Below are 13,774 nucleotides of genomic sequence, written 5' to 3'. Positions count from 1 at the left end.
AACTTACACAAAATTATTTTGAAATATTTATATACACTGGAACGAATCATCTTTAGATTTTAGATAGAATGAGACCCTTTTATATTGTATGTAATTAACTTAATGCATTAGTCTAAAAATAGCGTAATAGCGAATAAAAAAATACATTTCTAATGAAAAAAATCTTTTTATTGAACCTTTACTTGTAAAAATGTCCAAGCCTTTCACATGCGATACTTTTGTTCATATTACTTTACATATTACTCGCAATACAAAAGGGTCTATTTTTATAGAATATAACATCGGTGACACCTCTATTTTGGGGTCCGGAATTTTTTTTGCTTGCAATTCACCGATAACAATTAATCGCTAGTAGCTTACCGCGGCAGCAATTGATCGCATAAACAATTTAGTCTACAAATGATTGCTAGTTATTTTATAGTTAGGCAATACATATAATTAATTGGTCATTTTAAATTGAAAATAAGGTTTTTCTATAGGTGTTATTTTTACTATCACTATATTACCCAGTGAAATTATAAAACTATTATTTGACAGATTTTAACTGGCCTAGTTAGTAAAATTATATTTATACTATTGAAAATATAAGTTCACTGCTACATTTGTTTAACGTTTATTTGCTGTTCAAACCTAATGAAAGTTTTAAAACTAATTATGGTTTTTGAACTTGCATTAGTTTAATTCGTTAAGGTTAGGTTTGGGTTTGAACAGCAAATGAAAGTTTCGAAACTATCAAATTGCATTTCATAAACATTTTAGAACAGCATATAATTTAAACCTGTTAAAATACGTCTTGATTAAAAAATTAAGCTTGATACAATGCCAACTAATAATTATACAAGTTTGTATAATAACATCTCATTGCTTCTGAACGGTAAAATATGCTAGCGATCATTTGTAGGCTATAAATTGTTTATGCGATCAATTGACACTGGGGTAACGGCTAGTGATTAATTGCTAGCGGTGAATTGTCAGCGATAAGTTTCCTAGACTTCCCTATTTTAGTGAAGGATAACAAAATTTGAAATAGATGTATCCTTCAGAAAATAAATTACTCTGAAACAATCCCATTGACAAACCCTGTCCACGTCTAGGAACAAATAGGATTTACCATTATTTAGACACAAATCGACTCAAATAATCCTTGTACAGCAATGTTTATGAGAATAATCGTTTTTCAATTTTTTCCTATTACTTCCTTTCCGTCAATACATAAAATCGAAGACACAGATGAAACGTGTTTATATTATTTTTCTTATTGTTCCTTTTTATTTTCCCTAGTTTTTTTTTATTATTATTGTTTTAATAATATTTATACATGAGTAAACAATTTAAAAATATACATTTTTCACAAATAGTTGTCTTTTTCAGTTCACTTCCTGTTTACTTCGTCAATACAAAAAAAGTCTACTTACTTGATTAAAATTAGCTTTGATAATCTTTAACTTTATAAACTTCATACTTCATAATAAGATCATATACACACAAAGTAGTGAGAAAAATCTATAGTATACTACGCTAAAAGTGGTAGGACACATCTTAAAAAAAGTTTCTTATAAACAGCATTGTTACGTATTTTTAACATAAAATAAAACATGTAGTGAAAACAATATTATGTGTTTATTTTGTTAAAATTACAGTTTTAATTGTTTGGCAGATATTGATTTTTTATTATTCTTGTTATTCATTTTTAACTTTGATTTAATTGTATTTTGAACTTCATCTTGCAACTGACTAAAGAAAGCTGTAGACGAGGTTAAATTAGTCTTATCGTTGGATATTTCCATCTAAAATATAGTAATTATTAGTAGTATAATACGAATCTAATATTATATAAATAAAAAAAATATAAATACCTTATCCACATTACGATCCTTTGTAACTTTATCGAGAAGTCTTGAAACTTTTTCTTTGCTGTATTTATTCCCAAGACCGGGGTTTAATTTGTTAACTAGTTTTTCACGCTTCTGCTTTTCCTTTTCTTTCTCCCTTTGACGTGTCTTTTTCTGTCTTCGTTCACGATTCTTATCAGTGTCCGTTCGTTCCGATTTGCCGATGATATCTCCTTTAGGTTTACCTGTAAAAATATTATTGATATCTTTTTGTATTGTTTAAAAACACTATATTTATGATTTTAAATATAAACGGACGTTTAATTTCTTCAGGAGCTAATAGTGCGGCATCGCTGGCCATCACAGGTGCCACTTCTTCCATAGTAATCGCTGGCATATTACTAATTATTCTAACTTCGGCCACTGCTACTTTAGGAGTATAATGGAAATTAGATAAAGCGTTTAATTTTTCAAATAGGTTCGTCATTATTTTACGAATTTCAGTATGCTCTTTAGGTTCTTCTTCTTCCTTTTCTTCAGCATTAGGATCGAGAGCTTCGCGCTGTTTAATATATTCTTTTTCGTAAACTTGAGCGAGTGAAAGTTTACTCTTTTCTTGATCCAAAACCAATTGCTTCTTGAACTCGTGAACTTCTTGAGTAGGCTTATTTTTTCGCTCGACGTCGTCCCAAGTTTTGTCTTTAATTCTTTGTATAATTATATCTTGCAGCTTCAAAGTCGTCTCTTCGGTTATTATAGGAGCCGGCCGACTAGAAATATCAAAATCGACAACTTCCTCTAACAAAGAGTTTTGAGGTCTACTATTCGCATCTATTTCTCCTTTCATGGTCCAAGGTTTATCTTCCAGTAATGTATTTTCAAGATGACCGATCTTTTTTTTTAATCTCTGTTGTCTTAATTCATATTGCGATAAAATCTTTTCGGCTTCGTTTTTATTTGATGATTCTATTTCTAGATCGGAATCAGAATCGTCGGATGCGGGTTGAGGAATATTAAAACTAAAAATATTTTAATAGCATATTATATAGAAAATAAACGATACACACGGGGATAAAGTACATACCTGACTTTCTTCTTTTTACCAATATTGCTATCTTGTAAATCGATTTCTGAATCATATTCACTTTCATCGTTTGATTGACTCTTTTCTAAATCATCTGATTCATCGTCAGATTTTTTATTATTCTTATCGCCTTCATCGTCTGATGTCTTATCAAAGAAACCAGCATATTTCGGGTTTATACCATTTTCTTCGTCCTAAATATTTATTTGATAATTTATAAGTATTTTTAATTTTTTTTTTAAAAATGATATAAAAATATACAAACCGAATCATCACCCTCTTCTGATTCCCATCCTTGAAAGAGATCTATTTCTTCTTCTTCGTCTTCATCGCTTTCTTCAGATTTGGATTTCTTCATAGACTTCTTTCCTTTCATCATTTCAACTTTATCTTCAGCATTTAAAAACTCTTCCATTTCCCTCAATCTGAAGAATTGATCGTCTACTACTGTTTCTTTAACTTTTTTATTTTTCGAGCCTAAAATTCAGCATATAAAATGTATTGAATATTAGTTTATAGCAAAAAATAAAATTAAAAATACACACTTTTGGCCTCAGTCTTATCTTGACGATCTGTACCATTTATTTTTAATTCTTCAACACTCGAAACTTGTTCTTCTTCATTTTCATCCTCTTCTTCAAACGAATGTATACCATCATCGGGTTCATCTTCCACTATTTTTATAGGAATTTTAAAATCGACATTGTTGCTTAAAAATCTAGATACATTCGTAAGCGTGTCTGTCCATTTGTCTTCATTCTGTAATTCTAATTCTTGCCAAATCTGTTCTTCGTCGAAATCTTGAATAATAAGTTGGGGAAGAGCAGTAGTGGTTTTCAGTTTAATTTCTTCTTTTTTAGAAAAGTCGTAAATGTTCTTAGCTAAAGCTTTAACAGAGTTGCAAAGATCGTCCTGTACACTGTAATAAAATAATTATATTACGTTTTTATGGCGGATGATATGATTATAGCACAACTAACCTCAAATAATCTTCGGGCCGCGAAGTAAGTTTGTCGAACTTTTCTATGGATGTCAGTAAAATGTCTTTAGCCTCCATTTTGATGTTTATCCAATGAAATCACACATTAAATTGACATAAAATCCACATGCGCTACACGTGAGGACATCGCATGCCTTTACTTTGACAACACGATCGTAACACGTAAAATAATGACCATTAAACTTTTAACGTAAACATTTTAATTAATTTCATAATTTCCTAAATAATTATAACTAAAAATCATGTTATTATGAAATTGTCTTATCGTAACATTTTGGCGTGTCGGTGCATTGAATTTCAATAATTTTTAAGAGTTATAATATTTTCTATCATTTTTTGTGTAAGTCATCAAGCACAATTTAGAATATTATAGTAGTGTTTACATTATATTTTAGTATTAAAAACAACGACGGCTCTTAAGTTGCACAGTAAACCATACTAAGAATTTACTCCACTATTTTATTATATGTTTTGTTGCATTATATTGTAGTAGCCAATGGCAGATTTACTTCGACAGGGGGCTGAACCGTTACAAATTTTGGAGAGCCCTATATATATACAAATATTCAGAGCCCGATTCCAAACCTACACTCCCCCCTACATTATACATAAATTATGTTACAATTAGAACAAGTATTTTATATTATATTTCATATCATGCATAATACTTATGTAAAGGGTCCCCGAGACGGTCAATCGCGATTGTCAATCGTCAAGCGATAATATTTATTATCATTATTTAGCAATTGCCATAAATAGATCATTATATATAAATTTATTAATATCAGATTTGGAACTGTAAAACTTCTTCTGGAATGTTCTATCTACCTGTTTTTTTCAATTTCTTTTATGCAAATTATATTTTGAAGAGTAGGATCCAAAGTACAGTTTCTATATATTTCATATCAGAGAATGTACTCCCGACCATACAAATAATTTCAAGTTATTTTTGTTACAGTAGTCGTTTTTACAGCAATCTAAAGACAATACCAACTGACGATTTAATGAATTTAGTTAAAGTATATTTCACAAGATGCAAAAATTACAAATTTAGACAATGAGAGTAGTTTTAAATAAAAATAGATTTACTAGTTGTAGAAGTATAATTGAAAGATTGAAGTGGTTGGATATTAAAAAAAATGAAGATGAATATCTTAGTATTCATATATAAGTTGTATTTAAATATTATTAGTGCTGGCAACACAAAAATCTTATGAGCTGTCAATGTCACTGCGGGGATGTGGACCAATGGATAAATCGCAAATTGCGCACAACTCATTGCGTTTCGTCTAGTAAAGGTTATTAAAAACTTATCATTTTAATTATTTTTCTTTGAAGTAAACATTTAATCTAAGTTTGAATGTATAATATAAACTTGTATCAACAAAACATGTTTTTACTAATTGTCAATTATCAAACGATATATCAATTTTAACATATTTTTGCCTAACTGTGTATCGCTTATCACATTGATATTAAATATTAGTCAACAAAAGTACACGTTTTTATATTTATAAGAAGTCAATTGTAATCACAAATTATCTTCCTACATTATGTCCATTTTAGATTATTGCGGATATACTTAATAATGTCAACTCGGATTGCAAACGCTGTGCGAGATGCCCTACACAACGGCAGACACGGAGCAGAGCTTCGAATATGCCTTTTCGCAACGGCTTTAAATTCATATCGACGAGACTCTTGCCTCAGACCATTTCCACCAGCTTTTTCGAATGCCAACGGCAAACAATACGAAACTCTGGTAATTGTATAGTTAATTTATATAATATTTAATATTTTTTCTATACGATTTTATTTAATGTATTGTTTCAGATGAATATTTTAAAGCAAATTCCGCCGATTCCGATTCTTATGGAACGATTGGACGATCCGACGTATTTGGATATGAACAAGGACGTTATCAATCTGTTGCATTATATTCTCATTGAATTGTCTGAACCAAATTTGGCTGTTGTTCCTACTGATATGGTACGATTAGTTTATTGTTAATTCAATATTTTAATTTAATACTCATTAAATTTTCTTTTAGTTTGAGTCGATTCTGAATAAAGCGCCTTCGGAAATTGAAGTTTCAAAGCCTCAATTCATTTTTGAAGTTGTTTGTACGCCGACATCTCAGGCAGAGTGTAAATGGAAGAGTCTGACTAAAGATCAAAGTACGCTTTATGCTTATCATGGAAGTAGATTGGAAAACTTTCATTCTATTATACACCACGGTCTGCAGCAGCATCGTAATAAGGTAAATAAAATAAGAGACTCGCATAATTGTATTGGTTCAACAGTACTTATAATTATATATTGTATTCAATAACTGATAGACTTTGAATCAGATCAGAAGTGATCGTATTACGAATCTCAAGATTGTGTAATGATTGAATGCCAAATTTGAGTATGTCTTTAAATAGCAAACGTGCTTTTATATAAAATTGTCCACAGAGAGGCAGGACTTTTGCTATTCGTTATTATTTCGGCCATTTGGGTCTAAGTGAGGCTTTTTTTTAACAAATATATAGAAAAATATGTACTAGTAGGTTTGGAACTTGCCTGCGGAATGCAATTTAATTTTGTCATTTACAAACACCAATATTCACAGATTATAACATCCTTTGTATATTTGGTGTTTTTGTTCTGCAATTGTTTGTCTGTGCTTACTGTATTGTTATTTCTTCTTAGGGAAAAATTGAAAGCATTTCAAAAATTATACCATTGTTTTTTATATTTATTTTGAGTTCCGTTTTGCTAACACGACTTTTAGTTACGACACAATGTCTGCTATTATCCCTTTTATATCAATTTATCTTTGCTTGAAATAGTGTAGCAGAATAATTGATGAAGAGCTGATGTTAGTGTCTTGAGTTCTTGCGAACCCTTTTATACATTTCCTGCGAGCAGCTTGGACGAATGGAAGAAATAACTTATTTAGATCAATTAGGATGCACTATTAAAGCATGACGGACTAGTAAATTTATGAAATGGAATATTCACCAACCCAAAATTCGACAAATGGAAAGTTCACCGATTCTACAATTGATCGCCGATGATTTTTTTATTAAAAAACATGAAACACTATTTGCGAGAGAAATATTGACATTATTTCTTACCTAAATACAATACATTATTTAGGGGTGATAAATGGTTATAAATGTGTACTAGTACATTGATTTTGCCACAAAGATGAAATAGCTATACATTTTTAGATATTGTCGATATTTTGCTTTTATTTTTAGAAAACACTTTTATTAATGATTACCTATAGTACATGTTTAATACGGATTTTTAAATTTAAATGATTAAAATTTTATTGAAAAAAATTGCTATAATTTTTTTTGTCATAGTGAAGATCTATCTTATAAATCTAAAAATGTATCAGTTATTATGTAAGTATTTTTTTCTGTCCATTGCAATAAATTTATCACATATTATTTGTTACCTACCGAAACCACAATGGTTTCGCTTATAAAAAGTCACCCGGAAGACACTCTTGCAGAGGTAATAAAAATCCAATCAAATAATGCTGCAAAGATTAAATAAACGTTAATTTAATAGCGCTAGATCAGGGCTTTATGGAGGATTATCGACTATATTCCATTCTAGTCTGCGGGAAAAAATATAATTATTTTGATTTTTACCTTATGAAAATGTGCACCAATTTGCCCTATGAAAATATATGTATGTTACAATTAATGTTTTTAATGATTGATGCAATCGATTCAGCAATTCACTCTGTCTTCATTATTTCCCCTTGTTTGAGCAATTTCAAATTTATTATTTAACAAATGTACCGCTGAACAGATAATATGACCTAGTTTTAAGTAATGCTTGGTCTTAGGGTTGTTTTTGTTACTTGCTTCTTTGATAACGGATAATGGATTGTCCTTAATTTTAGCGACCATTTGATTTTCATAGTAAAATTCAGGGGTTTCACTACCAGATTTATTTGCTTCAACCATTTCTTGTTTAAGGCATTAAAATCGAATAAATATATCTCCCTGAATGTTTAAAGTGCGATGTATATTTCGAAAGAACTACTAAAAGATATACAGTAATTCAAGTGCGATCAGTGTTGAGTGATTAGTGATGGGATTGAGTATCAAATCTTTCCTTTACGGAAGCTCGAACGAATGGGAGATAAGGCAAATTGATAGCCAATCGCGTGAGTGCTTAGCTGCACTTATCCTTTTTGTTTTGATATGGTCGTTCTGTAATTATAAAAGATAGTTCCAACAGTGCTTATTCAATGCGAAGCCATTAGTAATTTTTATAGACGTGTCTCAAAACTTTTGAATAAAAGATTTGAAGTTATTTTTTGTGGTAATTTTGGGTGTTCTGAAATGCTAATTTTTGATGCCTAAATCGTTTTACACATTTCTAAAGGTTATTTTATAATAATGATCCAGTTTAAATCAGCGTGTAATTTACCTGTAAATCATGCAAATTATTATATCAAGTCTCAAGTTGAAAGATTCACATATTTTATTTATTTATTTAGTTAATTGTATTAAATACTATACTTATATTAATTTGTGAAAAATTATTGCAGAAGAAAGTCTACGGCAGCGGTACATACTTTTCTTCCGAATTAAGCGTCAGTCTTCCGTACAGTCCGATCGGACTCAACTGGGAAGGCAGTACAATGGGCCGTTACTTATCGTGCATCGCTTTGTGCGAACTGATTGATTCTCCCAAAGGTTTAATAAGTCAAAAAAACAAAACAAACCTTTCAAATGGTAATTAATCATTCATTACAATTCGGATAACAAAATAAATATTTTAACTATGGATATTGTTTTAGGTGAAAGCAGCAGTTCAAGTAATAATAAGAGAGCTAATGATAGTATGGCAGGTGATATACCTCATAAATATTATATTGTAACCAATAACGATTTGATACGTGTAAGATATCTGCTAGTGTATGCCAAAGATATGCCTTCATCCAAAAATCAGCTCAGAGCAAATCCGGCCAAAAAAAGTAATACATAATTAAGCATATAATTAAATCCATATAAATATAACATATATTTTTCAGGTTTTATTTGGCGTTGGATGTCTCAGTACAAACTCTTGGTGATCATGATTTTCTACGTTTTCATATTAACCATGATCGGACTACAAAACAACTACTCGGTCTATTACTTCTATAAAAGTCTACTGAAAAAGCTGAGACTTAGCATCATTGGTTAATTTCAAGTTGCATTTTATACTGTAATAATTTTAAATGTGACTGATAACCTAAAATTTTTTACCATTTGTGATATCTTATTATTTTTAATAAAACATGTTTTGTATGTGCCATAAAAATCCATACAAATTTTATTTCGATCTGTTACAGTTGCTTGTAACTTATATTTTGATGTAAATGTCAATAGCAGTTTGTAAAGGGTTGCTGTGTATTTTATTTAACAGATATGTTCCAACATTTTAACGTTTTTCTGCTAATCGCGATCAAGCATTTACTGCAATGCTCTTCATTGACATTAAACTTAAATCATCAAATAAATAACCTACTAATTGATAATATTAAAAATATTATTTTATAGTAAATAACTATGCAGCATCCTTTATTAACTATTAATGTTTCATTAGTGACTAGTAGATTGTTAGTTTATGTATGTATATTTAGTCAAATATTATTTTATTGACTGCACAATCATCAGTGTATTCTGTTGCATTTTATGTAATATTTGTTTGTAGTATCTTGATCTATTTGTAGGTCTTGCCAATGAGCTTTCGAATATTATGTGATGTTTACACGACTAATTCTGATATAATATTTTTTCCTCACCAGTGTATGTTTTAGTGTTTAAAGCATATAATAATACAGTAACGCTGATACTTAGATTGTATTGTAGTAACTCAAGTCTAAACATTTCCCTATTTGATAAATAATTTGTAATCATTGTTATGAAGGAATCGTTTTATATCACTTATGACTGATGGTTTTTACCGAAAAGATCCATTGAAAATGTGTCTGAAAAACCGAAAAAATCAGGTGTCATGTACTTTGTTTAAATTATCATTAATGACTTTTGATGTATAAAATTATTTATATTAAAAGTATAATAAAACATAAGCTGTTTTATTAATCTGTTCCACATATATCTAAAATTATAACATTCTTGTTTGTAAATACATAATCCACACGAATGTGAGGATTAGGTATTTATTAATATGAAAATAGTCTTGTTATCTAATATGGAAGCCTTATTATTAGATTTCTATACATAACATCATTCAAGCATAAATTGGTTTTAAATAGTTTCATATATGAATACAATTACTATTTCAGTATAATACAAAGCTTCGAACCGTTATTTTTTCATTACGGTTTTTGTTCCGGTTTTCGTTCTGGAGTAAATAGTGTTTTTTTTTCAGTTTTCAATTCAGCAAAATGTTTTTATTTGTATTAAAAATTCATTTTCTAACATAATTTAGAATATCTTATCTACATGAATTGATACAATAATATAATATGATAAAAATTAATTGAAGGTATAATAATTAGAACTAGAAGTAGATAATGTATGATAATAATGTAATTTATGAAATGCAACTAATAATTATTAAAATATCTTTCAATGTATTTTCATTTAAACTATTTCTATTGTCTCGTAGAATAAACTTTAAACCAGAGAAGGACCTTTCAACACTAATTGTTTGTCGTGCGCTATGCATTTTAAGTCGATAATATAAAGTATGTACTTAATCAAATACCCAACAGCAGCCGACCGGCCACCGGCTGGGGTGGTCACACGTAGACACACTATGGCGCGGCACTAATCCTAAAAAATATTATTATAATTATTTCTTGTTCTTTCTTCTTTGTAGTTATTTACATGAAAATAAATAAATAAAATAATTAAAAATAAATTTAATATCTTAAATTCGGAGTCGAGTCGGGAAAAATTTCCAACGATTCCATTGCCCTGGTATAAATCAAATAAATTTTATACACATATCTATAGTATAATTCTCAAATTTGCCCTTCTCTTTGTCTGTCTTATAAACGCGAGTGATTTTTAATGAATTTATAGATCAACGCTTTTATGAAAATAAGATTATGAGGGTAGGTATTTCGAATTTTAATTATTTTGTCTTTAATGTAAAAGTCGATGAAATAAACTTCTCGATTCAAGAGATGATGATTAAGAAAACAATAGATAAATACAAAGTTATCGAGCTAGCAGTTTTATTATGCTGTTGAATCTGGGTCTAACAAAACTTTACAATATAAATAGCAAAACATGTAATTGAGGCGGTGATCGTGCATTTAAATGTGAGAATATGACAGATATTGACTCGAAAAATGATGTTTTCCGCAAGGTCACGAGAGGAGCATGCAAATCACTTATTTGCAATTAAATTTATTTATAAAAAAGTGTAACATATGTCAAACGCTCTACGTAATCTATACTTTTTTTTACCTGTTATGTGCACCGACTCATAATATGTCTTATCTACCGGTCACTGATATTCCTTATCCCCTTTTAATACGTGTTCGGTGTAGTAGTTTTTTTGCCGAATATGACGTTAGCTTTCATCGAACTCCTTTTGCCGTTGTCGCTTTGTTTTAGCTTTAAAAACTCTTATTTTGTTATCTATTGTATTTCGGTGAGGTGCAATATTTAAATAGTATGGATGCTACAAAATTATTGAGAGCTTATTTAGTAAAGTAATTATTTTTAATCAAAACAAGAAACAATTTATGATAATATGTTATTATGAGCCATAAATCACATTACTGTTTTGAAAATTTAGTAGTATTTCAATGACGATATTTCTCTATAGGTTACAAGGAATTATATATATATATTTAGATATATTCCAATAATATGAGTGTTTGAGGTTATCTATGAATGAACTTCTCTTGTATAGATAACTTTAATAATACTCACTGTCAAAGATGATAAGCACAGAATATATTTGTACCTAATGGTAAAAAAACAAATCTTATATAAAATTTATACAAATAAAAGCTTCTTATCTTATTAAAGCGTATTATTAGTAAACTGCTTAATAGCTCAAGTTTAATATTTTTATAGTTCTGATTGGAGCTGAGTTCCGGTTTGCTGTGGTCAATTCCGAGCCATGAGTATGCACAATATGTTCATTTAGTGCGAAACTTTTAAAAGATAGACGAAAATATGTTTCGTCGCCCACATAGCAGGCTTTCAGGCCGATCGATTTTCCCCCAATGAATGACGCACGAGTGACGTCATGCGCGGTTGGATTCTATACGAATATATATGCACCCCATATACGTTACGATGAAAAGTATACATAATAAATATGTTTTCGCTTCACTGGTTAGCATGTGATTCAAGAAAATCGGTTATCTGGGTGAAACTTTTGTTGGCAATCTGCAGCTCTATCGGTTTATGAAAAACATATCTTGGGGCAAATCAAAGATACCATTTCTTAAGAAAATATATAAGTAGTCAGTGGGAATTATTCTAAAATGTCATATTCAAAAAAACGTAATTATACGTTTTCTTGTATAAAAAAAATTAAAAACAAAAAAAATTATATGAAAACCAGTTCATATTTTTTTGAGAATTGTAAAAACATAAACTATTCTATTAGTTTTAGGCTTGAGATTTTAATTATAAAATAAGTTTTAAAGGATTTTTTTATTTATTTATCGTCAATTTTAGTTTTTTTGGCAGAATTCCTTTTGCTTTGACAACACAATAAAATGTAATTGCAAGTTTAGTTTTACACTTAACACAACATAATTAAGACATTTCTAAAATATTCACAACAAACTACTAATTTATTATGGCAATGCTTACAACAAATATCTATTAAATCATTATTTTTTAATTCTAAGAATATATAAATATTTGTGCGTTTAGATTGTTTTAATTTATATAAATTTATAATTGCTTCATTTCATTATTGATTAAAAAGGTACTAGCTTTTTGTGTTATGCATATGTTACAGTGAATGTAAATAATAATCACTAGTAAAAATACACGCTCACTGCCCAATATTAGTAAAACTGTATTTATTCACAAACGAATGATGAGTGAAACACGTGTTTCCATAAGTTCAAATTTTCGTTTCAAAATATTATCTTTGAGCAACTTACCTCTCAATTGTCTGTTTTTTGAAATGTTATTTTTCGAACAAATAACAAATGAAATATGTAATAAAGAAATATCCGGATGAAATGTCATTTTATTTAATAAAACATCAGGTAGTATTTTGACCAGTTTATTACACTCATTTTTATATAATATAATTTCCATCGTTTTCTACAGATTCTTTCATCTTTTTATAAAATTGTTTCGGTTTTGAGTTAAAAAGTCATATAGTGCTGATTTTACTTTCTTATTTGAATTATATTTTTATTCCTCAGAAAATGTTTCATATACCTGAACAAGTTATATGTATAATGAATACGGAGGGTGCAATAAAACTTCACAGTCAAGACTGTTAATTTAGCGGTATGGTGGCGGGCGAGAGGCGTTGTTTTGGTGCAATTAGACATGCGGAACCCAAACTCGTTCCTAATTTATGAAGGTATCTTTGGGTGTTTGACCAGGAAGTAGCAACTCTTCTGGACATTCTTCGGACAGCAAAATGCTCTTGTCAAGTAGGCTATTTCTTCCACTTTTAAGCTCATTTTTTTAATCAAAATTTCCACATTTTAATTTTATAGAGCACTTTTGGCACTTCCTTACGTTTAACACGCTACCATAAGCACTTCAAATGCTTTCAGTAGTAAATTTTGTGTTGGTTTTAAAATGGAATTCATTTAGGATGCATTTCTGTAAATGCTTTTCCAATAGACATTTGTTTGCCATAAATCAATAAAGGGCAAGGAGTGCAATTTTT

The 13,774-nt window shown here is 29.4% G+C and overlaps 2 protein-coding genes across 2 annotated transcripts; one reads left to right on the top strand and one right to left on the bottom strand.

Moving 5' to 3' along the window:
• Positions 1 to 1,601: 1,601 nt before the first annotated feature.
• LOC148232727 (U3 small nucleolar ribonucleoprotein MPP10-like) lies at positions 1,602 to 4,078 on the bottom strand. Its single transcript, XM_088189282.1, has 7 exons — positions 3,897 to 4,078; positions 3,462 to 3,835; positions 3,182 to 3,393; positions 2,917 to 3,110; positions 2,151 to 2,851; positions 1,857 to 2,077; positions 1,602 to 1,787 (listed from the first exon to the last, which is right to left on the bottom strand). The coding sequence occupies exons 1-7, from the start codon at positions 3,971 to 3,973 to the stop codon at positions 1,635 to 1,637; spliced, it is 1,932 nt and encodes a 643-aa protein (XP_088045408.1). The 5' UTR covers positions 3,974 to 4,078; the 3' UTR covers positions 1,602 to 1,634.
• A 1,028-nt stretch (positions 4,079 to 5,106) lies between these two features.
• Positions 5,107 to 9,235, top strand: LOC148232726 (protein mono-ADP-ribosyltransferase PARP16-like). The gene is made up of 7 exons (XM_088190662.1): positions 5,107 to 5,214; positions 5,483 to 5,678; positions 5,750 to 5,905; positions 5,967 to 6,176; positions 8,478 to 8,664; positions 8,730 to 8,906; positions 8,964 to 9,235. Exons 2-7 carry the CDS (start codon positions 5,505 to 5,507, stop codon positions 9,116 to 9,118), a joined length of 1,059 nt encoding a protein of 352 aa, XP_088046788.1. The 5' UTR covers positions 5,107 to 5,214; positions 5,483 to 5,504; the 3' UTR covers positions 9,119 to 9,235.
• Positions 9,236 to 13,774: the final 4,539 nt, after the last annotated feature.

The sequence above is a fragment of the Plectrocnemia conspersa genome, unplaced genomic scaffold, assembly GCF_051122295.1.
Source record: "Plectrocnemia conspersa isolate PC_06_02 unplaced genomic scaffold, ASM5112229v1 ptg000008l, whole genome shotgun sequence".
NCBI lineage: Eukaryota > Metazoa > Arthropoda > Insecta > Trichoptera > Polycentropodidae > Plectrocnemia > Plectrocnemia conspersa.
Note: the sequence above shows the minus strand (reverse complement) of the source record. Positions and strands in the feature narration are given on the sequence as shown.

Excerpts from the sequence above, each read along its gene's own strand:
- LOC148232727 (XM_088189282.1), bottom strand. The coding sequence starts at position 3,973 with ATGGAGGCTAAAGACATTTTACTGACATCCATAGAAAAGTTCGACAAA. Across the intron at positions 3,394-3,461 it reads AGATAAGACTGAGGCCAAAA|GCTCGAAAAATAAAAAAGTT; the intron begins GTGTGTATTTTT and ends GCTGAATTTTAG. Across the intron at positions 2,078-2,150 it reads AGCTCCTGAAGAAATTAAAC|GTAAACCTAAAGGAGATATC; the intron begins GTCCGTTTATAT and ends ATATTTTTACAG.
- LOC148232726 (XM_088190662.1), top strand. The coding sequence starts at position 5,505 with ATGTCAACTCGGATTGCAAACGCTGTGCGAGATGCCCTACACAACGGC. Across the intron at positions 5,679-5,749 it reads GCAAACAATACGAAACTCTG|ATGAATATTTTAAAGCAAAT; the intron begins GTAATTGTATAG and ends GTATTGTTTCAG. Across the intron at positions 8,665-8,729 it reads CAAAACAAACCTTTCAAATG|GTGAAAGCAGCAGTTCAAGT; the intron begins GTAATTAATCAT and ends ATATTGTTTTAG.